This window comes from Rhinolophus hipposideros (assembly GCF_964194185.1).
Source record: "Rhinolophus hipposideros genome assembly, chromosome: 8".
NCBI lineage: Eukaryota > Metazoa > Chordata > Mammalia > Chiroptera > Rhinolophidae > Rhinolophus > Rhinolophus hipposideros.
This window is the reverse complement of record NC_138054.1, coordinates 91,851,558-91,878,681: the sequence shown is the minus strand read 5'-3', so window position 1 is coordinate 91,878,681 and position 27,124 is coordinate 91,851,558. Positions and strand designations below refer to the sequence as shown.

General features: G+C 51.9%; 1 protein-coding gene across 1 annotated transcript in view; it reads right to left on the bottom strand.

Annotated features, from left to right (window-relative positions):
* ACOT7 (acyl-CoA thioesterase 7) overlaps positions 1–27,124 on the bottom strand; it is a 91,804-nt gene that overhangs the window by 59,915 nt on the left and 4,765 nt on the right. Inside the window, exon 2 of the mRNA XM_081057353.1 lies at positions 1,704–1,821. Coding sequence (XP_080913479.1) covers positions 1,704–1,821 — 118 coding nt within the window. The remainder of the gene's footprint in view (positions 1–1,703; positions 1,822–27,124) is intronic.

Sequence of the window (27,124 nt, the reverse complement as noted above, 5' to 3'; positions counted from 1 at the left end):
AGAACAGGGTCTAGAGAGGCTCCAAGTTTTGAGCCTGAGCAACAGGCGGCTGCAGAAGTCACTTAATCAGGGAGAAGGAGACGACAGGAGAAGCCGGGGGGCGGGCCTGGGCTCATCAAAGTCAAGGGATTCACTAAGCATCCGGGTGGGGCAGAACCTCGGGGTTACATCATGCCGTTAAAGCCAGACTGCAAGAGGCCACTAAGGGGGTGTGGATGGGGGTGCCCCTGTCCTGCCCAGAGCCCCAGCAAAGCCCCTCAGGCCAGCATCCAGCCGCCTGGTGCTGCCTAGAGCTCACAGACCCCTCCTGAGCCCGGAACTTACATATTACTATCCCACCAGCCCGGAGGCATCACCAAGCCAACATGTTAATATTGTCCCTCTTGCACCCCCAGGCTCACTCCAGAGAAGAAGTGAGGAGAAGCCGGGGCTCAAAACATGGGTTCGAGGTCTGGATCCCCAGCCCAGACCAACAACCTACCTCCCCATGTAGCTTCAGGCGAGCATTCAACCTCTCTGTACCTCAGTTTCCTCATCTGTGCAATGGGGATAGCAAAAATAACCTCTGCCTCTTAGGGGTGGCATGAGGATTACGTAAGCAGTAGCACTTACAGCTTCGTCTTGCACTGGTCGCCCAAACCCCTCCTCCTCCCTCAGTCCCCAGTCCTGGGGCTTTTCCCTCCCAATGTCCAGCCTCTCTTGCCAGGTCCAAGGTCTTGCCTTGGACCCTCACTGTCTCTCTCTGAGACGGTCTACCAGGCACTTGGCCCCCACACCCCAACCCCACCCCAGCTCCAGCCCCCTCTCCAACCCCAGCCCATGCCCCCAGCCCCTGCCCCAGAAGCTCAGGCCGATCCTCCCCATGGCCACCAGAGGGCGCGCTCTGAACATGGCCCAGTTGGCGAGGAACTCCAGGATAAATCCAAACTCCTAGCAAAGCGGGGGGACTCCTCTGTATCACCAGTCCCACACGCCTTCTCTTAGCACAGCAGGTGGCTAGCTGAGGCCTCAGGTCCGGAGGCCATGGGCTTCCTGCTGGACCCAAGTTGGCAGCTGTGGTGCGTGGGAGACCAATCCCCTTCCCCTAGCACTCGAGAACAGCTTCTCTTGTGCTGGCCAGACTTCAAAGAAAATATCAGAGCCCATGGGGCTGGGAAAATGGCAGGAGGTGAAGGGCCATGCCCTGCAGCTGCCCCGAAGCCCTAAAACCAGAAAGCCCTGCTGCCCTCGTCCCCAGCGGTGAGCAGAGACATCATCCTGGGCACCCGTGCAGGCTGGCTGGGCTTCACAGGCGACAGTGCTAGCGCTTGCCCACGGCCACCCAGGGGTAGGGCAGGCAGGGGAGGAGAGGGGCCCAGGGCAATCTGATGCCCATGATAAACCGCCACCCACGCAGGCATGGCTCTGTGAGGGCCAGACTCCAGGAAGATTCTAGAAACCAAGATTATTCCAGAAAGGAGGTGGAGGTACTAAAAGGCAGCTATAGGCTGGCTCTCAGCTTAGTCTCTGGTAGTCCCCACCCCTCCTCAGGGATCCCAAAACCAAACACCATCCCAAGGGGTCCCGTGCAGGGCTAACTGGGTCACAGCTTCTGGAAGCCTCTAAAACCGAGGAGTTGGGGAGGGGAAGCCTCCTCCAGCCAATCTCGCTTCCTGAGCCAGCAGTGGTGAAGCGCTGTACCACTGAGGGTCCCCGACACTGACCCCATTCTGGCTGTTACAGTGCCGGGTGCTGATGATGGCCCCCGCTTCCTCGATCATCTTCAGGATGGTTCCTCCGTGGACATTGCCGGCCACATTGGCGTCATCTGGCCGCATGATCCTAGGCAGAGGAAAGAGAAGCAGCACAATGAACCTCTGGGAAGGACGTCACTCGTGAAGAGTGACAAGCCAGGGAGAGGACAAGGTCCTCCAAAGGGACCCATGGCTCCCAGAGGAAGAGAAAGAATTTCCCATGTGTTTGGTCCGGGTGGGGTGCTGATGTGACTGGCCAGACGAGGGGCTGCGGGGTCCTGTTCCCATGGGAGAGGAGGGCACAGAGGATGACCTGACCTTCCCCTGGAGCCTGGGCTGGGAGAGGGTGACCGTGGGGACCTTCGGCAAAGGCAGCAAGGTGCTGGCATGGCTGTGGGCTCTCCAAGGTCAAGGAGAACTAAAATGCCACATCATTTCCCCAAAGAGAAGAACTATGCCCTTGTCGCAGGCAGTCAGCACTAGGGAAGCTCCAAGAAGTCTCTGGAACCCCAACAAGCCAGTGTGGTGCTCCTGCCCTGGGCAGCCCCGCAGGGCCTGGAACTTTCCCAGACAACCACCTGGCTCATGAAATCTGCCTACACAAACCTCAGGCCCAGAGAGAGAGGTAACGAGCAATGACAGGCCACGGAGCTGGCCAACAGCACCCAGGACAGCACCCTCCACGGAGCTCCACTGTCCTCTGGGCCTCACGTCTCCTACTGGCTCCGTTCAGCAGCTCGGGGCCGTGAGGCTCAGGCTGGTCCTGGCTCCCGCTCTTACTAGCAGGGTGACCAGGGCAAGCTGCCCAAACTCGTTCCTCCACTTCCTTGTCTGTAACCCAGGTCTAACAGAAGCGCCAGTTTTTCCTCGGCAGGACTAAATCACACGAGATCATGCGGAGAGCCAGCTCAACAGCAGTGCCTGGCACAATAGCTGTTAAGTAAATGTTCATCAGTAGTAATTTCCCTCTTTCCTAATAGAACCAACCTACTCCAAGAAAGGGCCGGGAGATGCTATTTTCTTGGAAAATGAACACCGACATCCAGGGTAACTCACAGCTGCCAGTATCTGTCGCCCATGCCCAAAGGTCGCTGTTCATCTTGGGGGAGATTTGGCTGCAAAAGTCACAGCCCATTCAGGCCACCTGGCTTCTTGCCCTGCATCACTGGCTCAGGCGCAGCAGTGGCCGGCTCTGTGTTTCTCAGAGCACAGGAAAGAAGCTTCACTTGGCTTCTCAAATGGTCATTTAAAAATACTTTTGAATCAACTCAAAATGGATTAAAGACCTGAACGTAAGCCCTGAAACCACAAAGCTCCTGGAAGAAAACACAGGCAGTAAGCTCCCTGATGCTGGTCTCGGCGATGATTGGTTTGGATTTGACACCAAGAAGCGAAGGCAACGGAAGCAAAAATAAACCAATGGGACTCCAACAAACTCAAAAGCTTCTGCACAGCAAAGGAAACCATCAGCAAAACGAAAAGACAACCTATAGAATAGGAGAAAATATTTGCAAATCATATGTGATAAGGGGTTAATATTCAAAATATATAAAGAACTCATAAAACTCAACAGCAAAACAAACAATCCAATTTAAAAACGGGCAGAGAAACTAAAGAGACCTTTTTCCAAAGAAGACATACAAATGGCCAATAAGTACAGGGCTCCACTAATCATCAGGGAAAAGCAAATCAAATCCACAATGAGGTATCTCCTCACTCCTGTCAGAATGGCCATCATCCACAAATCAACAAACACGAGTTGGCGAGGCTGTGGAGAAAAGGGAACGCTTGTGTACTGCTGGTGGGATTGCAGATTGGTGCAGCCACTGTGGAAAACAGTATAGAGGTCCCTCAAAAAATTGAAAACAGAACTACCATGAGCCACAATGCCACTTCTGGCATTTATCGGAAGGAAATGAAATCGCTATCTCAAAGAGATATCTGCACCCCCATCTTCACTGCAGCATTATCCAGAATAGCCAAAATATGAAACAACTTAAGCAACCATCAATGGATGAATGGATAAAAATGTGGTGTATATATACAATGGAATATTACTCGGCCATGAAAAACAAGGAAATCCTACCATTTGCAACAATATGGATGGACCTTGAAGGCATTACGCTAAGTGAGGTAAGAAAGACAAATACTGCATTATCTCACTTATATGTGGAATCTAAAAAACCCCAAATCAAAGATACCGAGTGTAACAGACTGGTGGTTGCCAGAGGCGGGGCGCAATGGGTGAAGGGGGTCTTCAGACTTCCAGTTATAAAAGAAATGTGTCATGAGGATGTAATGTACCGCATGGCCACCACAGTTCACAATACTGAGCAGCTCTTAAAAGTTCTCATCACAAGAGAAAAAAACTAACTGTGACGTGATGGACATTAACTAAACTTCCTGTGATCATTAAAACAGACACATATATCAAATCGCGTCTACACCTGAGACTAATACCATGTTATATGTCAATTCCATCTCAATAGAACCGAAAAAAATATTTAAAATTCAGAAATATTTTTGAATTTTAAAAATGTAAGCTTATACTATTATGCTGGGTTTGTGTTTTTTAACTTTGAGTTGAGAGGTAGCCAAAGTAAATAACAAAACTACTATATCAACCTCTTATCCTTTGTATTTGCTTTCAACTTAGTAAGTAAAGAAGGCAGGCCAGTCCTCCCGGGGCACAGCTGCCGTGCAGGGGCTGTGCAGGCAGCGACAGGCCGGGGCTGGGGGGGAGCGCAGAGCCCCTGGGTTCCAGAGAGGTGAGGAAACAGGTCCGGCCTTTCCTAGGAGCACCAGAGCCTGCCTCTGTGGGAGCCTGATTTCCCTCTGTGGGCCTTGTTTGTCTGCCTGTAAAGTGGACTGTACAGGCCAGGTTGGCCCACGGCGCGGCTTGGGAGAGAAGTGCAGACAGAGGGGCCCAGGGAGAGGAGGACATGTTTATATCAGCTAAGTGGCAATGAGGAAGGGAAGAGAAGGACGCAGCCTTTGAGACAGGAGAATCGGGGGCCGTGCCTGAGACCTGAGACGGAGCCTGGAGCCCCCTTGCGACACAAGGGTTCCCCAGAGACCCCAAACCAACAACCACCAAGTGTCTCCAGGACCCTGGCACTCGGTGCTTTTCCAGGGGGACTAAATGCCAGGAGCTCCAGACTGCTCGCTCTCCAGCTGCAGGCTCACTGGGATGCTGGCTGTCCCCTAGCCGACCTGGTCACCCTGGGTCCTACACCAAGAAGTGTCCTAACTCCCCAAGTCCGCCGACCACCCAGGCACCCAACGCAGGCACAAACCTTCCCCCAGGACCTGAGGCCAACCCAGCACTCCGCAGTTACCGTAAAAGCAGAGGGGCCAGAGCCCCACTCACCCTTCCCCTCGGCCCCTCGGCCCCAAATCGGATGCCTCCACTGCAGCCGCAGGTTGATTCTTCCTTCATCCCACTGCCAAGCGATCCTCCAGCATCTGTCCTCCCTCCTTCCCTGCTTTCCTCCTTCCTTTCCAACAGCTCAGGAACGGCTGGGCAGGGCTGTCCTCCAGGACCCCACAAACTGCCCGGCCACTCTTCCAGGTCCTTCTTCCTCAACTCACGTTCCCCAGAGCACCCTGCCCGCAGCCCAGTCATCTCCAGGAAGGCAGGAGGGCAAGGGATGAGGGCAGCCAAAGCACATGGCCCCTCATTCAAGCTTTTCTTTTCCCATTTTAAATAAAGACACACATGTGAAAAGTGTTTTGCTTCCATATTTTCTATTAAAAAAGAAAAAAAAGAAAACGCAGCAACGGAGCAAGCACGATGCCCAGCAACCCGAACACGGGTCTCCTGGTCAGGGAGGCAGCGGGGTGCAGGGCCGGGGACCCCTGGGCATGAACGCTGACAGGGGCCTGGCAGACTGTAGCCATGCAGGAATGAATCCAGGTGCCAAAGCTTCTGGATTTTCAAGAGAACCGGGAGATCCAGAGTTTAATGTGAAATCTCCTGACACTGGAACGGCGGTGCCTGATTTAACTGATTCAAGACCATGAGGCAGCTCAGGTGGGTGGAGCAGGTGGTGGGTGTGACCTGGTCTTGGGGGAGCCATTTGCGACCAGTAGTCTCCCTCCCACCTCTCCCTGCGCCTTCACCCCGACCACCCTGTACTTCTACCCCCTCCTTAGACTCCAGAAACCAGGGAAAGACGAGGTTCATCTTGGGGAGGCCTCCCTACATCCAGCCCACTCCCACGCCGTCCTCTCACTGGCCAGTGGGGTTGCCACCTTCCCACCCCAGGCCCACACCCTGGGCGTTCTGACTCATCCTCACCCTCCTCACCCTCCCAGCCACGCAATGGCCCACAGCCCCTCCCCTTCCATGCCAGTTGCTCACGCCCCAGACCACAGGATGGCAGGCCAGGGCTGGGGCCCAAGGCTAACGGAAGTGGGCACCCCCTTCCCTGCACCCTCCTGGAGTAGATACCAGTCTGATGACAAGAACTCTAACGAGGCCACCAAACCCAGGTCAAGGAGTCAGTCCCAGAAGGGGCGGCCACCCCACTTAAACTTGAATACTTCCCAGAGGAAGTGACACCTGGGTTCTGAAGAGTGAGCAGGGCTGGGGCAGGGGCCAGGGGCATTCCAGGGAGGGGGGCAACTCAGGAGAAGGCCCCAAAGCCAGGAGAGCACAGTGAGTCCAGAGACAGGAGGCAGAGCCCCAAAGCTGGCCAGGGGCGCACGCCCATCCTAGGGCTGGGACAGAGTGGACAGGGAAGCCCTGGGAGACAGTGAGGCAGGCAGTGCGCAGGGAGGCTGCTCCCGGGGTGGGTGGAGAATGGGCTTCTACACTTACCTCTTGCTGCCTGGACCTACCTCACGCTCACCCTACTGCCCTAAAGAGTTACCGTCTTAAGCAGGAGTGGTTGTCAGACCTTCCAGGGCCCCTCCTATCTGGAGAAAAAAGATTCAAGTCCCTGGGGAGGCATCTGAAGTCCTCCGTGCTCTGCAACTCTCCTGCCTCGTCTCCCACTACCCGGGCGGGGTTCCGAGCTGCACCTGCCCAAACCAGGTCTGGAGGCCAGGACACCCGGGCCCTCCCACGGCCCTGCCTGTGCCCATCTGTCCCAGCAACACCCGACCCACCTCTGTGAAGAAAGGGGGTCATCTACGAATGGGGGAGCTCAAGTGGGTACAGTCTTACAGAGGGCAACGCCGAGCTGTCCACCAAAACTCCTCACGCACAGACGCGCTGACGGCAACGCCACGTGCAGGAATTTATCCTACAGATGTGCCCACCCACGCTTACACAAAAAAAATGTGTTCAAAATCCCTCGCTACAAAGCGGTTTAGAATGCAGAAGACTGGCCACGTCCCAAACGTCCGCCAATAAGGGACTAATTAGACTAAGTTATATCCACACCTGTGACAATGCACAGCCTTGAGCACGAGGGAGGACTAGAGACAAACGCCAAGCGCAGGACAATGGGGACCCAGTGACTACGTCTGCAGGGCCAGTGCCGGCCATCTCTGGAGGGAGACATGCGGAAGTGGAAGCTTCTGCTGACCCTGGGGAAGGGAACCGTCACTGAGATGCCTCCGAGCCTTTTGAATTTAAAACCACGTCAACCTGTTTAAATAGATCAACTGTCTTTAAAATTTCTTCAAAGCACAGCTCAAATGCATATCCTCAGCAAGGCCTTCCGGGATCTCACCTCATCAGAGCCACTGGCCCCTGGACTGGCCAGCACTCAGCCCCAGGCCGCCTGTGGCAGGGGCTTTGGGGTCCAGCGTACCCTCTCTGCTGGACAGCACCGTGGGCAGCGGGGCGGGAGACGCAGGGGAGTGGAGTGGGAGCGGAAAGGGCAGGCCGCGGCCAGCCTGAGGGCCAGAGGCCCCCGCGTCCCTGGTCCGTGTTCTGTGTGCCCGGTCTCGCAGCTGCCACCCCGAGGGCCAGCCCTGTGCTCCCTGGGGCCCACCTAAGGCCGAACCACTGTAGGCCCCACACTGAGACTGTACTGGATTGAACTGTGTCCCCCAAAGAGATATGTTGAAGCCCTAACCCCTGGGAAATTGATGGTGACCATATTTGGAAATAGGGTCTTTGCAAATGTAATCAAGATGAGATCGTTAGGGTGGGCTCCATTCCAGTATGACTGGTGTCCTGAGAAGAGGGAGATGTGGACACACAGCGGGAAGGCCAGATTACAGCAGAGGCAGAGACTAGAGTGATCATCTCTACCAGCCAGGAACCACAGGAACAGCCAGCAGCCCCCTGGAGCTGGAGGAGGCAGGAAGGCTCCTCCCCTGGAGCCTTCAGAGGGAGCACGGCCCTGCCGACACTGGGTTTGGGGGCTTGTGACCTCCAGACTGTGACAGCTTGCATTTCTGTTGTGTTAAGCCACCCAATTTGTGGTCATTTGTTATGGTGTCCCCAAAACTTCATACAGACAGTGCCTCCTGCAGCCCCTGCCTCGGGCGACTTTGCTCTACCCCAAAAGGCAGCATGAGTGGCATGGGCAAGCCCCACACGGCCTGCTATGGTGGCTCCAACCGGACCCTGGCTCAGCGCCAGCTCCCCAAACCCGGCAACCCTTGCTGGGCCCCTGTGGGCTTTGGTGGCAGCTCCACAGGTCTGACCCCTGCCTGCCTCTCCGCCACGCAGCATGGGGCCAGCATCTCTGATTCTGACAGGAAAATGTCAGCGCTAAAATTAAACACTGCTGCTGAGTTCCATGGTAACTAGGGGTGGGGGCCTTGTTTGCTTTATCCAGTGCAAGCTAAACACCCATCTGACGCAGGAGTGTGACGGTGACAGCAGCAAGCACAGCCAGTTTTCCATGACAGGTAAGTCCTCTCAAGGTTTCTGCCTGTGCCCCCCCAAGCTGGGGCCCCGCGGGGCAGCAGCTCTAAGAGGGTGCTGGAAGCTTCCTGGACCTGTCCTTTCTGAATTGGGCTCAAACCAGAAAGGCAACAACAGACCCTCCCCACCCGCATCGCTGTGGAGCTGCAGGTGGCAGGCGGGGCTTCCTTGGAGCCCAGCACAGGGAGCAGTGCCTTGGCGGGAGTACCAAGGAGGTGGCACCTGAAATGGGTTCTGAAGGACCGGACAGGCAGGAAGAAGAGCTGGGGGTGCCATTGCTGGTGGGAAAGGAGCTGCGGGCTTACCCCTGGGCGGGGGCGTACCAGGAGGACCCTATGGGAGGCAGGGCTCGTTCACACCAGGTAGCCTTGACCTCGGGGCCTGGAAGGCCAGGGTCAGGCACAGATGAATACCCCACCTCTCTATGGGGGAGCCTGACAAAAAGCAGCAATGCTTATCCTCTCCAATTTGCTGCCTAAGAAGGTTGTAGCAAAGTTCCTTCAATCCCGAAACCCCACCACATCCCCCAGAAGAGGCAGGGGTATGAGAGCTAGCTGGCCCAGGAAAAAGTCCCTGGGCCCTCCGAGACCCAGAGCTGGACAGGGGAATGCACGACAACCTCCACGTGCAGTCCAATGACCAGCACCCACTGACCCCAAGAACCCAGGGCTCTGGGCTGAGGCAGGAAGCCCAGTAGTGCTCAGCTCAACCACAGAAAACCCACCTGCGTGGCAAAAGCAAGACCAGAAAGAAAAGCAGGTGCCATCATCCTGGTGTCTCGCGTCAGGTGGGAGAGTGCCACCCCTAGCTGCCTAACTCTTCCCAGCACCAATGATCTGACCCTGCCAGGAGGCCAGGGGTCACCCGAAGGCTAGACTTCCTGTCCCGGCTTTGGTTAACCACCTAATGCCCAGGGTCAGCAAGAATTGGGCCAGGCAAGGGTGTCCCGACAGCATAAAGCCAGCCAGCATGCTGGACAGGCAGCCTCCCCTCTACCACCCCTTCACAGTGCCCCCACACGAGGGGTCCATGGCTGGAGGTACCTGCTCTGCTGAGAAGCGATGCCAGTGGGGACACCCCAGGTGCAGAGAGACAAGGGGGGCAGCTGCAGCTGGCATCAGCGAGTCAACCACCCTCCCCACCAAACACATCATCACAACTTCCAGGCATGCCTGGTCTAATGGGGAACACCCTGGTTTCCTTGCCAATCTAAAGAGTCTACAAGAAGCCAGCTGTCATAAAAACCTCATTTTGTAACTAATTATAAAGAAGTAAATCTCTGAGCCCTTTCCGCTGTCGTGCCATGAGATCAGGAAGTCACAGGGGCCACCTCTGAGAGACCTAAAGAGATAGGCAGAGAGGGCAACGCCCACCCAACCCTTCTGGTCTCAGCGAAGGCCTGGCCCCACACTGCAAGCCTTCCAGAGCTTTCTGAGAGGCAAATGGGTGAAGGATCACGGGCTAGAGTGCGACTCACAGGGAGCGGTCCCCTCAAACGCACAGCCCCTGCTTCCTGCTCAAAGGAGCTGACATCTGAAACTGTCCCCAAGGCCACCTCCCCAGGCTCTAAGGTCCAAGGGAAGACGTTGGGCAGTGCCACCAGCTCCACCAGCCTCAGCTCTCCTCCAGCCGACACCCCCGCCCCCACAACCACACACACCTTACTTCCTCTTCTCCTCTCAGGAGCACATGCTGCCACGAGCACCCCTGATTCCCTCCCAGACCTTCCTCTCCCAGGAAGGCCGGCACACTTCTCCCTCGCCCCCCGCCTCCCTTTCCACAGGTATTAGGAAGTCCAACAATCAGGTGGGTCCAGTACAGGGGAGAAGAGGCTGGACATGTTATGACCATGGTTGTGCCCCAACACCACCCCCACTCAGGGCCCCCTCCCTGGGAAGCCTGCAGCCAGCAATGAAACTGAAAGCCCCTAGCTACTGCTCTGGGCACAGACTCCGTCAATTAGGAGTGGTTACGGATAAATGAATGAAATTAGTCTGGGGCCCGCTCTATCGAGGCTGTCCTTCCAAAAAACGATGTCCTGGCTTGGCTCCGGGTCACTGCTCCACCTGGCCTGTGGGGCAGGGCTGGCAGGCATTGTTGTTAAGAGGTAAAGTTAGGACAGAGCACAAATTAGGCTGAGCATACACGGCCTGCCACTCTTGTTCAAACAGACCCTTTATCAGAGGTTAGCGTACTTCTGCTTTTTAAACGGCCCCCAGTCTGAGGAATTCCTTAAATACAGAGAAGTTATTATTAAAAGTGTAAGTGGGATTGCCGCAAGTCTTCCCACATTTATGTAAAAAGAGAAAGAAAATTCCAGATTAACCAACACCACAGTCCTAGTTCCACAGAGAGGCTGGTCCCACCCCAACCCAAACCCAAGCCCAGTCCTGGTCGGATTGGAAGGAAAGTGGCAAGGCTGCCCTGGGCTCTGCCAGTCCGGGGAGCAGAGGGTGCTTACTGCCTAGAAGCCAGGAAGGGGAGGGGACTCTGAGGGGGTAACGGGATTGCCAACCACACCCAAGGTGTCTACCTGAAGGGAAGTCAGGGCTGAGTGGGGCTGAAAACCTTCCCAAAGAGCCTTCTAAACCCACGCAGCCCGACAGGTCCCTTAGCCCCTCGGCTGCCCCCCACGAGTAGAAATGACCCATTTGCTGGCAGCCCCCTGGCTATTCCCATAGGGCAGGGCCAGCCGTCCTGCTCACCGCTGTGACCCTAGCACCTGGCTCCATGCTGGACACAGAGCAAAGCACCCTGAATACGAGTCAAGTTGGAGAGTGAGTTGGCAGAGGCCCCCACCCCGCCTTTGCCCACCCCCAGGTCAGCTGGGTGCTCGGGACCTGGGCACACCTGGCCAGTAGCATGACGGGGACAGAGGGCTGCCTCTTCCCCCGCCCAAAGAAGCCTAGTCCAGCTCCCCTGACCTGGACCAGGAGGCCAAAGATGCTGCCTCCGCGGACCACGCTGGACACAGACCACCACAATGGGCTCTGGTGAGCCCCCAACGGGCCACCTGCTGGATGTGGTCAAGTCCAGCTCTCACCTTCAGTGGAGGAAAGGCCCCCAAGGCCACAGGTCTACACACCTCGGCTCTTCCCAGCCTGGCGTACCCGCCCAGGACCTCTCCCGACACCCCGGCCCCAGCCATCCCAGAGTTTTCTCACAGCTCCCAACTCACTGCTTGGCCTTCTCCCTAGGACAGGCCTCCTCAGCTCGCTTCCTGAAGACTTTTAGGGACAAGCCTCGCCGAAGCATGAGCATGGTCTCTGCGGTGTCTGCCGGTCCCTGCCAAAGCCACAGCCAGATGGGACCAGAGAGCGGCCTTGGCCCTGAACCGGTGCCCTTTGTACTGGGCCCCTCCCTGCATCCGCACCTTCCTAAGCAACCCTGGCTTCTCACTCCCCTTGGCACCCTTGGCGCACCACCCACTCCAGCCCCACTATCACTCCAAATACTGCATGTGTGTGCCCTGACCTTTTAAAATCCTTTAAAATCACAGGTAATCAGAGTTGAAAGAGATTTTGGAAAAACTACCTGGTTCAAGCCCCAAGTTCCACCTGTGAGGAAAGCAGGAACAGAGACATAAGGAAGCTCACATGGGTTAGATCGGATACCAAAGAGCAGCACACGGGGGGTGGCAGGAAGGAAGGCCAGCCAGAGGGACATGCACCCTCCCCAGCTCACTGTGAAGCTCTGCTGTCCTTGCTGTCAAAACACCAACCAGGTGGTGCAATGAACTGGATTAAAATGACTCCCACACGTGCAGGAGGGCCAAGCAGAGCTTGCCCCACCAGCTTCTAAGTTTTAGAAAGACCGGCCTAAAATACCACAAGACCGGCGTAAAGACACACCAGTGCTCACTGGAGCAAAAGGCAGAACCCTCAATTGGATAAGAATTCTCTAAGTGAAGTCCACCAGCACCTGATCCTGAGGATCGTAACATGCAGAAAAGGAAACAAATCCATGACGGAAAAAACACCATCTAGAGAAAAGCTTTTAAACAAAATACAGAGATGAACACCAAAATAAGGCGTCATTAGAGGGGAGACACTTTTGAGATTTGGAACAATCCACAAACGAAAAGGTCAAGTGCTGAAGCATCTCGTCCCTGCGCCTGTCCCACACCTGCCCAAGCAGCAGGAGAACTACACCTGGGTTGTCCAGGACTAGAGACCAGTAGAAAGGCAGGAAGGGACACAGACAGGGGCCTAAAACTCAAAAGATCAATCAGCCTAACTGATCAGTGGGCGCTCAGACGAGAGAACGTGAGGGGAACTCTGAGTCCCTCCTCCTAGAGCGGGAAGCGAGTCGCTCTGCTCTACACAAGCTCACCTCCCCCGCCAGAGGAGGCTGGAAGGGGCCAAGACTTATACCCAGACCACCTGAGAACGCCCACAGGTAAGAAAACAAATGACCCAATTTTTTAAAATGGGCAGAAGACCTGAACAGATATGACCCCGAAAGGGGTTATATAGGGGGCAGACATGCACATGAAAAGACACTCAGCATCATTAGACATCAGGAAAATACGGATTAAACCCACAATGACTTGCCTCTACACACCATAGAATGACAGTTAAAAAGACTGACGGTACCAAGTGCTGGCGAGGATGAGGAGGAACTGGAAGCGTCCCCCGCTGCTGCTGGAAACGCACAACGCAGGACACTGTGGGAAAGAGTTCGGCAGCTCCCCAGTCAGTCCGGTGTAGCACGGACGGCTACACCGACCGTGCCGTCCCACACGGCCCTCCTGCATGTACCAGGGAAAGCCTATGTCCCGTCCCCACAAAGACCTGTACAGCTGACCCTTGGACAACGCAGGGGTTGGGGCGCCGACCCACCGGCAGTCTTATATCCATCCATGCACAACTGAAGTCAGCCCTCGCATCCGGGGCTTCCCGGGCGCGGACTGAAAACACTAGCAGACTGTCCACTGCGGTGTTCCTTGTGACAGCCTGAACGGGGAACAACTCAAATGCCACTCACACACGACTGGACAAAGTGTGCAACACTACGCAGTAATAAAAAGGAACACATACGACAGCATGGATGAGTCTCGAAATGACCATGCTGAGTGAAAAAAGAGGCTAGACAAAACGGAGCACATTCTGTGTTCCCATGTTTATAAAATTCTAGACAATGTAAGCTAATCGATAGCAATAGAAAGAGGCCAGGTGGCTGCCTGGGGTGAGGAGACCAGACAGGGAATTATTATGGGACAGGAAGGGACTCAACGACAAAGAGTGTTCATTACCTTGGTTATGGTGATGGCTTCACAGGCGCACATACGTCACATGTATCAAACTGCTCCCTTACATTTGAGCAGTTATATAAATCCTACCTCAGCGAAGCTCCCACTGTTGCCTGTCGTGAATCCCATGTTGTTGGCGAACGCCTTGGGTCTCTACTCTAGTCCTGCCCCTGGGAGACTTTACTGGAACTCAACCCATTTCTCCAAGAGGTGGCGGCAACTACAACAAAGTCCCCTCGGAACTAAGCAGGTCCCTGTGGGGGGCGTAGGGTGCCCAAGCACCCCAGCCACGAGCATTGTGCCCGAGACCCCCAGAAAAGGAGGGAGGAAAGCTGCCAGACTGCCCTGTGAGCTCCAGGTGTGCCCTCACTAAGAGCCCCACCTGCCCTGCATAGCCAGGCATCACTGTGGCACTGAGCAAAGGACTGGCAGTGAAGCCGCGGGTGGGCAGACGAGCAGGTCCTGAGTACTTGTCCAGAGGAGCTGAGTTACAGGCCGGTGGTCCACATAGTCATGCCGTGTCCTCACCTGGACGGGCTTCCAGACTTTCCTGGGCGTAAGGAAGACACCCCCTGCAGACACTGGGCCTGAAGGCCTGTGGGGAGAAGCCAGATGCGACCATAAGGGGTCACGGAGAGAGCAGAGCGACCCTCTCAGCCTCAAGAACCCTGGCCTCACTCAACACCCTGGGCGTCCAGCAGCCCGTTCTGTGGGCATCACCCACAGGTCACATCAGCAGGTGTCCCCAAGAGGTAGTGTGGAAATGCCCAGGGCCAGCTGGCCCAAGAAACCTGATCTGGGTCCTAGTCATGGCTCTGCCACACCTGCCATGTGCCCCTGTCATGCGGGGTTTCTGGTCCTGCTCCCACATAAGAATGCAGGATACGGTGAGGCCAAAAAGGAACACCCACGGAGCCATAGATAGGGGAGTCATACCACTATATTCTCGATGGCAGCTCGTCGAGACACAAAAACAAACATCCGCCAGTACCCCAACGAGGGGGTCTTCCTGCACCCCCATCTCGCCAGTGGCCGGGCGAGACACAGAAGTAGGATCAACATGACCTGCAATCCACAATCCGCACTTGCTAACCACTCTTGCTAACCGTGTCATCTGCAATCCGCCATCCGCTTCTCTGCCAACCAACCAACACTCCAACGCATCCACCGCAGTTATATTGGTGGCCAATGGCTAACTGGCACAGCTGATGGCCACCCAGCTCACGAGAAAGTTTCAGTCCAGTTCAAGTAATGTCCCAGGGGGTGTCCCTTGATGGCCACCTACTTCCTGGGCACAGCCAGGGTTTCTCAGGGTACCACCAATCTTTCTGGGCACAGCCAGGGTTCTCAGGGTACCGTGCTGGAACAATAGTGGCTCACAGCCAAGGTGCCCACACATTCTCTACGGCAGCCGGTCGAGGCACAGGAAACAAACATCCTCCTGCATCCCAACAAGGGGTCTTCCTGCACCCCAGTCTCCCTGGCGGCCGGGCGAGACACAGGAAGTGGGATCAACACAATCCGCTCTAGCTAACCGCACTTGCTAACCGTGTCATCTGCAATCCGCCATCCGCTTGTCTGCCAACCAACCCCCTAATGCAGTTATATCAGTGGCTAATGGCTAACGGGTAACAGCTGATGGCCACCCAGCCACAGCGGATGGCCATCCAACAACCAAGCCAGCACTTTCCACGTGAGGCCGAGAGCCTGGAAACTGCTCTCCAGGACTCTGTCCCCACAGCCCTTAAATCTGTCACTGCACCTGCAGGGTGTTTCTTCACCGGTGACACGGAGGCTGAACACAGAGCTGAGAGTTCCTTGCGCTGTCGCTCCTAACTTACAGGGCCTCCTAAACTCCTTGGATCTAGGAAAAGCCCCCGACATGGCTGAGCTCCTGGGCTGGGTCAGCTGAAGGAACCGACCAAGACACTGCTAAGAGAGCCAAGACATGAGCCACAGACTGGAGAAAATATTTACAAAACACAAACCTGATAAAGAATTTGTATCCGAAATATGCAAAGATCTCTTAAAACTCAACACACAACCCAATGTGAAAATGGGCAAAAGATCTGAACAGACACCAACCACATAAGGAAGACACAAAGATGACAAACAAGCACGAGAAGGCCCAGCACCGTATGGTCATTAGGGAATTGCAAATTCAAACCACCGTGCATCTGTCAGAACGGCCAAAATCCGGACACCGACACCAGCAAACGTGGGTGAGGATGTGGAGCAGCAGGAATCTTGTCATTGCTGATGAGGACGCACGTGGTGCGGCCATGTTGGAAGACCATCTGGCATTTCCTTAGAAAACTAAACATCCTCTTGATTATTTCTACTGGATTCTATATTCCATTCATCATATAGATAACTGTCAAAATTTAGTAGGTACACGTAGCAATTAAAGCAAAATCCAAGTGAAAAAAAATTGTCATTGGGTATGGCTGCAATAATGGTGATATGTCTCAGGTAACATGAGTCAGGTAGGCCACTGCAGGCTTGCTTGTGAGTGTCACCACCTCCAAGAGCCTGTATCTCGTGAGGCCCATGACAAGGTGAAGCCAGCCTGCCATCAAAGCAAGCACAGAATATCAATCACACGAGATCTGGTTTCCTGAGAAACTAGGCACCAAAGGGCACCAGAAAACAATTAAGCTGTTAAAGCTCTGACTTCCAAAATGACCACACCTGAGTTATTAACACAGCACCAGAACAGCAAGGAAACACACACAAAGAAAAGTGTCCCACTGACTGCAAACAATGACCACCACACTTGCTCATCCTATCAGTTACAAGGCTAAAGTTTCCACCTGCTAAGTGGAAACCCAAAAGGTAACATAACACTCAGCTGGCTCAAGAAGAGGCTGGAATGCAAAGCCTGGGGGCTTTTCAACAGCTGGGGAGAGGGGGCAGCGTCTATCTCCAGCATGCCCCCTGCCAGGAGCTGGGCTGTGTCAGGACATAGGTGGAGGGACCAGAAGCCACCCCCATGCGTTGTCCAGCCCCCTTTCCTTGAGTGACAGCAAACACACACACCGGTTGCCCTCCAGGCCCCACCAGACAGGAGCTGGGCACTGCAGGGCCCTTCTCCAGCCCCAGGGGGCAGGGCAGAGCTTACGGGCACGAGCCCAGCATTCGGGGCATCAGGGCACTCCCTTTCTGCTAGGCACTTACTGCTCAAAGAAGCTCTCAGCCTCAAGCCGAGGCTGGGACACACATCACACCTTAGACTTTTAATACCACCCTTTCATAAGCCAAAGGAAGCAACAGGCGTTTCCAGGGCCGCCGCTGGTTGGAGCAGGCTCCACCACCTTTCCTCCGTTTAGCAGTACCTGCCCCTCCCAGGGCAGGCGATAAGGTACAGCGGGGAGACCTGGCTTCCAGGGCTCACTCAGGCAAGTCACGCCTGACCCCAGTTTCCCCGTCTGTAAAACAAAAGGGATTCCTGTGCCCCCTCCCTGAGCATAGAATGAGGGTGCAGGGTGCAGATGGGAGGCACAGCAAGTCTTAGAACACGAGTGCTGCTTCAAGGCACACAGCTGCTCCCAGACAGCTGTTTGGTCGGGTACTCTACAGCTCAACCCATCAGAGGGTGAGAAAATGGGCTTTCTCCCAATATTTTAACTCCCAGTCTGAGAGCGACCTCCCCCGTTTGGATTAAAACTCAATTTTCCTAATATCTCTGAGGCCCATCAAATGTGCCTGCAGGGCCATGAGACGAGCGTATGACTGCTACCTGCAACCTCCCAACTCTTAACGTTTTAAACACGTCTTCCATGGCCACAGTCACCCCTGCTGACACCTAGCCTGCTGGCCCCTGGTCTGCCACAAGCCTGAGCCTCTGGGCCCTGAGGGCTGAAGGGGTTAATTTCACGGCACCAGGGGGTTTGGCCCTGGAAGGTCTCCAGTGGGCAGGCAGGCCAGCAAGAGCCTGCCACTTGCCATGGGACAGAGTGAAGTCACAGAACAACACTGAGAGGCAGAAAGGTCAGCAGAGGCAGGGTTGGTGTTCAGGGAGGGGGCTAGAAAGGCTACAGGGAGATGCAGACATCATGCACAGATCATACCCAGACCTCAAGAGGCATGGTCTCCTCCTGCAAGGGAACAACAGGTACGACGAGCAGTCCGTGTTCTGTAGGGCATGACTTTTACTGTCACTCCTGGACTCTGGTTTGTCTTCAGGGTCAGAGATAAATGATCCTCGGAAACAAGAATTCAAAGAAAGCAGAGCCGAGGCTGTCACGTAAGGGACAGGAGCCGTGAGTGAAAAGTCAGGAGGTTTGTGGTTTCAGCCCTCCACGTAACAGCCTGTGACCTTGACAAGTAACAGCCTCTCAGAACTTGTTTCTCAGTCTATAAAAAGGGGGTGTGTTCACATGCAATAAATAAATAAATGAGGTTGGATCCCTACCTCACACCAGCTACGAGGTGAACTCAAAATAGGTCCAAAACCCTAAATGCAAAAGCTGAAACTGTAAAACTCTTCCAAGAAAACAGGGGGGTAAATCCTTGTGACTTTGGATGTGACAGTTTCTTAGATATGACAATAAAAGTACAAGCAACAACAAAAGGATAAATTGGACATCAAAATTTACAGACTTTTGTACTTCAAAAGATAACATCAAAAGTGGAAAGACATCTTTGCAGCACACAAAAAAGTGGAAAGACTCTGATCTGAAGAAAAAAAAGTACTAATTCAAAAAGTTATATGACCCCTGTTCACTGCAGCATTGTTCCCAATAGCCAAGACATGGAAAAACCTCAATGTCCATCCATGAATTATTGGATAAAGAAAATGTGGTATATACACACAATTGAATCTCATTCAGCCATTAAAAAGAATGAAATCTTGCCATTTGCTACAACATAGATGGGCCTTGAGGGCATTATGCTAAGTAAAATAAGTCATAAAAGACAACCTGCGATCTCACTTATACGTGGAATCTTAAAAACAAAAATCCAAGTTCATAGAAAACAGATGGGTGGTTGCCAGAAGCAGAGGGTGGATGGGTGGGGGAGATGTGTCAAAGGAGTTAAAACGTACAAACTTCTGGTTATAAAATAATTAAGTCATAAGGATGTAATGTACAGTGTGGGGACGATAGTCAATAATACTGTATTGCATATTTGAAAGTTGCTAAGACAATAAAAATTCTCAACACAAGAAAAAAAATTGTAACACTGTATGGTGATGTTAACCAGACTTACTGTGGCCGTCATTTTGCAATACATACAAATATTGAAGCATTGCATTGTACTCCTGAAACTAATATGATGTTATACATTAATTATACCTCAAATTTTTAAAAAGTGAAAAGACAACTCCCTGATGGGAGAAAAATCTTTGCAAATCATGTATCTGAGAAGGGACTTCTCTGGCTGACCCTTGCTCGGGTATTCTTAGGTGACCAAGAATCTTTGTGGGGTTGCCCCCAGGTCAAATTCCCTCTTGGGCATAAAATAAAGCAGTGCTGAAGGCAGATACATGGCATTTGGTTCCTCCGGATACAGGTACGTAAGGGCTGGTTTCACCTAGAAGTTTGTCCAGACTCTACAGATCTCAAAATGAACATGGGAAATCGTGTCTCCCAGGCCAACAAGGCCCGCGACAGTCAGCATCATATTAAGACTAAGATGGCCGAGATGAGGACCCTTTGTATTTCTAAATGCATCTTTTTTCATGCATAATTAGAAAAAGCTGGCTACAAAATTAGGCAGAATGACTGAAAAGAAAAATATTAGAGATCATCTTAGAACTTAAAAAAGCCTTCTCTCCTAAGCTAAAATGAAACTATGTAAAAGAATTGGGATGAATGGGTCAACTTAGGACGTCATTTAGGTGTCAACCCTATTCTCTGAGATATTAAAAATGGCTGTCCTTATTTTAAAAGGTGGAAGGTCATTTAGAAGTTGACTTGTCAAGGACAGATATAAACTGTAAATGCCTCCAGGGCAAAATTGGGATCTAATTGTTCTTTCATAAACTAGTGAGTTTTTCTCAAGGCCCAAAAGTCTCTGTATCTATCCATGTATGTTTACTACGTACTCGTACGTTGTAAATGTGAGATAATTTTCTACTTCCAGATGGCATTATTAAAATTAATTAACAGGGAAGCACTTGTAAAGATTGGATATCCTAAAATTCTCAGAAATATAAAAACTAATTCAAATGCTTTTCAAGTTCAAATGATCTAAGATTAATACTTAAATAAAATCTCGCTTAAGTTTGTTGGTTTAAGTAAAACAGACACGTTTTTATTTTACCTGGGTTTACAAAAATAAGTTCATGTTAATAATTGACTTTGATGTCTATGAAAAAATGTTCCTAGAGGTTATAAAATGTCTTCATAAATTTGCCAAGCTAAAGAATGGTAATTATTACTTCTTAGTTTTCATTAGACATTGAGGTTTTAAGGGTTAAAATCTCATGTAGGAATATGTAGGAATAACTCTACGATGTTTCAGAAGGGCTCCAGGAACATCTCAAAAGATTTAAAACTCCATGGGAAGTGTCATAAAATAAGTGAGGAAAACTTCCAGGTATATTGTGTGGGTAAACAATGGTTGTAAATCAAGTGACTAATCGGGGCTGTGGGAAACCCAAGATGGCTGCTTGGTTCCTCTCTGGCTCCCCATTTCTCCGTTTTTCATTCCTTCATGCATCACAGCACATTTAAACTAGGCTTAGATGAAGGAAGTTATGAGCTGAAATTGTTGAAAAAAGACATCTTGGGCCGGCCTGGTGGCTCAGGTGGTTGGAGCGCCATGTTCCTAACGCCAAGGTCACCGGTTCGATTCCCACATGGGCCAGTGAGCTGCACCCCCTACAGCTAAGATTGTGAACAACAGCTCTCCCTGGAGCTGAGAGGCCGTGAGCAGCCGGAGGATGGTGTGGGCTGCTGTGTGCTGCCTCGAGCTACCATGTGCTGCCGTGGGCTGCCATGAGTGGCCGGCAGCCAGCGTGACCTGCTGTGTGCTGTCATGGGCTGCTGAGTGCTGCCGTGGGCTACCGTGTGCTGCCATGAGTGGCCGGTGGCCATCGTGAGTGGCCGGCAGCCGGCGAGAGCTGCCGTGAGCTGCTGTGAGCGGCTGACCAACGACTGGCTACCGACTGCCTCAGCCGGGGGGAGCGCAAGGCGAAAGAAAGGGGAGAAAAGACATCCTACACTATTGCCAGGGTTTGATAGAGTCACTTCGAGAAAATGCCAAGTTGGTAACCATTTCCTTTCACAGCAAGCTCCCAGAAGACGAACATTTTAAAGATCACTGACTGCCACCTGGATTTTGTTTTATTAGGAAGGACATAAAATAAAACTCTCCAACCTTGTTAGAAGGGACCTTATCAGGCACCTAACCACTAACGGACGCCCTTTAATCGCACATGAACTTCATTTCTTTAGCCCCCATTCTGCTTTAATCCAAGCTACCTTTGTTCACCCTGATAGAACTATATAACTCACTTGCATTCTTTCCACACATCCTCCTAGCTGTACTTATATTATATTGTATGTCCATTCCTTCTAATCATTAAGCCCTTAGGACACTGGGTTCTGGTCAACACCAAATTCACCTAAGAATAAAGCTTCATGAAAGAATCAAGTTTCAGGTCTGTCGACCATGACTGGGATCCAATAACAAAACCTCAAACAATGAGTGAGGGGTCAGGACAACCAAACTAACACCTCGGCCTCAGTTACGTTTCAGCTCCGGGACTCATGACAGCGGAACAGCCCCGCGGACTGCAGGCCCCTGGAAACTGGATGGAACAGTGCCATGACTGACACCAGGACCTGAAGCCATTGGTCCAGTGTCCCCTGACTTAGCCCTGACCAATCTGTAGAGCCCTCAACCCCAGCTCCCATAGCAACCATAACTGATGCTTTTTCCCTAATATAATGTAGCCACTAGAGGCCATCCGGGAGCCAGGTTTTTGAGAGCCCTGGCTCACCTGTCTTCCAGACTTAGCACCAACTCCCTGAATAAACCTTTACTTTCTTTGCTGCAAACTCCTGCTCCTCTCTCTTTTGATTGGATGCGCGCAGGCAAGCGGACCCTTTCGAGTCTGCGGTGACACCCTGTCTACAGACATCAAAGACTCCTTGAGGACGAGGAACCGCTGACAGTAGAGACAAGACATCAATCCCAAGACATCGACAAGACTTGTATATATATGTACAGATTGATACTGAATTCAGAACCCATTTTGTTTGTCTTATCTGTCTATTAATATTAGTCATAGTAATAGTTATACTTGTTATTTGGGTTTTTCTATATAGCTCTACTGTTTATGACTACTGAAGATAACTGTTCATACTCTTTTCATGGCTATGTAAATGTTATACTAGATACCAAATGCGGAAAAAAGAGAGAGAAGGCAACACTCATGAGATTTCACAGGACAGGAATGCCGACATAAGATATGTCCAAACCTGCAGAGAATTTTCATGAGTTTATTTGAGCCGAAATGATGACAATTGCTGGGAAGCAAAATCTCAACAGACTGAGAAAACATTCTGGAGAACAGCAGTTTTGCAGCTTATTTTATACATTAGAATCAAAGGAGGAGACGTAAAGAGGGTTACATGAAATCCAGTGACGGTAGATTAGGGAGGTGGGAAGAAAGCAAAGCAGGGAAATCCCTGGGATTGGATAAAAAGCAAAACTGAAAAACATACTGCTTTTACACTGGTGAGTACAGGACAGTTAGTAATTCACATTTACAGCACATAGAAATGGTATTCAGGGAACAAGATTGGTATTCAGGGAACGAGACCACAATGAGGGGTTCTGTAGTCTCTGTGCTCGGGTGGGAGGGTGTGCCCTCAGGGGTCCAGAAAAAGGAGATTACTCTGACATTCTAAGGGTATGTTATCCTAGATGCAAAAAGAAAACAGACAGGCTAACTTCAGCTAAATATTAACCTTTGTCAAGGAAGCTACAAGCCGAGGAGGTTAACTACCTGCCATGACCCACTTTTAGTTAGGAATCTTTATGTTCAGACCATCCCGTGTGGTTACTTTCTGTCTCTGAGTTTGTAGGGCCCGCCTTGCTGGCCTCCCCCGAGTTTGTCAGGTTTAGCATGTGGCCCCTTTTTTGTCCACAGGAATGATCCTTGGTTACACACACACACACACACACACACACACCCGCGATGAAGGCTGTAAGACCTGCTCTTCCTCTTGGGGAACAATTCAGCCTCAACTCAAATCGCATGGGTACAGTAGTGCCCCACCCCCAGTGGTCAACAAGATGACATCCATACTGACACTTTCCAGGAAGCAGCCTTCTGAGCACTGTGAGACCACACTGCCCGACCAAAAGGTTGGTCAATGCATCCTTTGGACTGATTTATGACCAAAAGGGAAAAGTATGGACGAAAAAGCGTTCTATGGAAAGTAATCTCAGAGGGTGACCTGATCAGAAATCCGTAACTGGGCAGGTCATGGTGGCAGTCATGCCCCAAGTATGTAACTTCTTTAGTGAAAGGTTTTAAGCCAGTCCTGTCCATTGTTATTGTGCATCTAAAGTAACATACCTTTGAAATGCCAGAATAACCCCCAAGCAGGTATAAACCCTCAAGAGAGCACAAAATCTTGGTAACTAGCTTCTAATCCAATCTCTGCCTGCCTTTTTCCCCACCTCCATGAAATTTTATGTTCCTTAATTTCAAATGTATAAAAGAAACAGTAAAACTGTTATTCTTTTGAGAGCTTCCTCTCTGGCATATGTTGTCAGTTTGGCTCAAATAAACTCTTTAAAAATTTCTCTATAGGTTTGGAGGTATCTTATGTCACCACAGAACTACCATAAGACCCAGCAATTCCATTCCTGGGTGAGCTGTTTTCACCTTTTTTTCTCACACCAACCAATTCTCTAACTCTCGCCATCAGCTGGGCGTCCTACAATTCCATGCAGTTTTGACATGGAAGCCCAGAGTTAGCGCAGAAACCACGATGAAGGGCTCAGCCCCACAAGACTGCCCCCACTTTGGACGCCAATCACAAGTCCCAGACCACCTGTACTTCTGAATAGCCAGCTTCAGGGGTCCCCACAACCTTCTCCTCCGGTTGGATAATTTGCTGGAACAGCTCACAGGGCTAAGAAAAACATTTAAGTTTATTGGTTTATTATAAAGGACACACAGGCTCAGGAACAGCCAAATGGGAGACGCACAGGGAAGGTATGGGGTGGGGAGGCATGGAGCCCCCACGCCATCGCCAGGCACACTGCCCTCCCAGTATCAACACATGTTCAGCAACCTGGGAGCTCTCCCAACTCCACTATTTAGGGTTTTTATTGAGGCTCCATTACGGAGGCAGTACTGATTAAACCACCGATGACAGACTCAACTTCCATTCCCTCTCCCCACCACACGGAGGCCAGGGGCACGACTGAAAGTTCCAACTCTCTAATCCTGCCCTGGCTACCAGTCCCCCATCCTTAGCTATCTAGAGGCTCCCAGGCATCAGCCATGTCATTCGCATACAAAAGACACTAGTATCACTGGGGAGATGACGTGGGGTTTAGGAGCTGGATGCTAGAACCCAGGGACAAAGACAAATACATATTTCTTACTATGCCACGCATACCCCCAAAAGAAATAAAAACGTATGTCCACACAAAAACTTTATGCGAATGTCATAGTAACTTTATGCGTAACAGCCAAAAGGTGGAAACACGGGAATGTCCATTAACTGATGAAGGGAAAAACAAATGTGGTCTATCCAGACCGTGGGAACCACCAAGGAAGCAGCGATTCACGCTACGACACAGGTGAACCTTGAAAACAGGCTTAAGGGAAAGAAGCTGGTCATGTGAAATGTCCAGAACAGGCAAATCTATAGAAAAGGAATATAGATTGGGGGCAGGGGGGTCACAACGAGGAGAAACAGCTAAACGGTATTTTCTTTTCCAGGTCATGAAAATGTCCTAAGATGAGTAGCAGTAATGTGTGCAATTCTGAATAGACTAAAGGCCACTGAACTGGATGAAGCAGGGGATGTGAATTGTATCTCAATAAAGCTGGGACAAAAGGGGGGAGTGTATACCCACTCAACAAAGTTTCTGTGAAGTTTTGAAGAAATAAAACATGTGAAACAGTCATTCGAGGACAGTACCCTCTGGCCCCAAACAAGCCAGCACAAAAATAACAGCTCAATTCCCCCCAGGGGAGAGCAGACACCCATACCCCCAGGCCATAACTGTTGGACTGCAGGGTTCCTCAAGCCCTCAAAGGTACCAGCTTCCCAGAACCCAGGGCCCCCAGGCCAGGAAGCCCACCTTTACCAACAAGCTGAGTGGGGTTCAATGGTCCCTGGGGGAAAACATGCCAGGTCCCCACTAACGATGTGGACACATGCAATCTGACAGAACAACAGAACATCCAGCACCCACTGTCCACTCGAGCCATTTCCAAGAAATCCTCAGTCACACGGCCCGAAGCCCTAGGACAGGCGGCCCAGGAGGCCTCACGTATCACTGTGGGCATAGCAGTGTCCTGCTCGCCCTACCTTCCAGAGACACAGGGTTCAGACCGCACAGCAGACATGGTTCCAACAGCCCAGACGGAAGCCCTGCGTCTCTCCCTTGGCCCGTTGGCCCGGACAGCTGCCTGTGGGGCCAGCCCACGGAGGCGGATAGCCAAGGCCAGCAGCGGTTTCATCCCTTGGTGAGAGGCCAGGCGGTCTTTCCAACTCCCACTTGCGTCTCCCCCAGAGTGCTCCCCACAGGAATGCAGAAGGTCTCGTCCCCAGGCCTCCTGCTGGGGAAGCCCCTCCCCACAGCAGTCCACAGTCTAGTGCTGCTACCAGTTTCTCCAAGGAAGTTTCTCCAAAACCGGCCAAGTGCTGCAAGGAATTCATGACTCAGCCCAAAGTCACACAGCCCGCCTCCTACGTAAGCAAATGAGACAGGAAGGCAAACAGGGCCTTAGCCATTCCCAGGGAGAGGAGGAAATGGGTGGGGCTGTGGACCTCCCACAGGCTAGACGAGGTGATTGATAAACAGTAACCTTTGGGTGGTTTTCTTTTTTGTAATGCAAGTGCCTGACTTAAGCTCTGATTGCCAAAGCATCAAGATGACTGTCTCAAATAAATACCGTGCCAGCCACCCTAGATAAAGAGCCAGGACGCACCTCCCCCATCGAGGCTCCTTTGTTTCAGAGATCTTGGTTAATTCTAATAACAGACCCTTTGTGTCACTCGTTTTTGTCTTCCTGCTCTTTCATTTCCCGCTGTTATGTTTTAAAGCCACCAATAAAGAGCGGTCCCATGAAACTCACCTATCCTAAACTCTAATAAAAGCAGAACCCCAGGCGCAAGCTCATGCATGGGCTCCCTCTCTCTTCCTCCCTCCCCCCACCACCCTCGACCTCACCGTGTGGCCCAGGTGTGATGGGTAATCTCCAGGTCCTGTAAGTAATAAGTTTCTAAGTTTCCTGATAGTTAGTGCTGAAGGGTATCTTGCAATCCTGAGAACCAAAAGGGCTAGTCCAGCCTCAGGGCTGGTTACTGAGAGGCTGAGACAGACACAAAACACCGGGCCCCTGTCAGGTAGGAGCAGCTTCACCTGGGCTAGAAAGACCTGTGCCAGCCAGCAGGTGTCAGGAGGGCTGGGAGGCTGCCAACTAGCACAAGGGTCCCAGGACAGCAGGGAGGCTGAGGAAAGAAGTCACAGCTCACAGCAGAAGGTTCCCATCCCTACTTCAGACAGTGGCTCTCAAGCTCCAGTGGGAGCAGGGGAGGGTGCAGATTCCTGCCCTGCCCGCCACCAAGATTCAGAAGCAGTAGGTCTGGGTGGGAGCTCAGGAGCCTGTTTTCCTTTTATTGTTTAATTGTGGAAAACATCAAAGGCTTACAAGAGTGGAAAAAAGGAAATAAACCCTGAAACCCACCAAACAGCTCCAAACTTAATATCAAGTCTGGTTCCTCCCGGCCCCACCCGACTTGCTTCCCCCCTCCCCACATGAGTTTGAAGGAAATGTCAGGTATCACAGCTTGACATCCATAAACACCTCAGCAGTCTCTATAAAACATAAAGGCTCCTTTTGAAAACAACCATCCCACCTAAAGTATAATACAAATCCCACCATTCACTATCAAGGGACAATTCAAGTTTCCCCAAATATCTCATAAATGTGTTAAAATCTGCATTTTGTTGATTTTCTACTGAAGTATAATTCGTGTGCAGAAAATCTGCATTTGTAACAAGTTTCCTCTGTTATTCAGATGTAGACAGTCCAAGGGTCAAGGGTAAAGTGAGCAGGCAGGGTGACCATTTATCCCCCTCCCCAGGACACCTCTGAGAGTG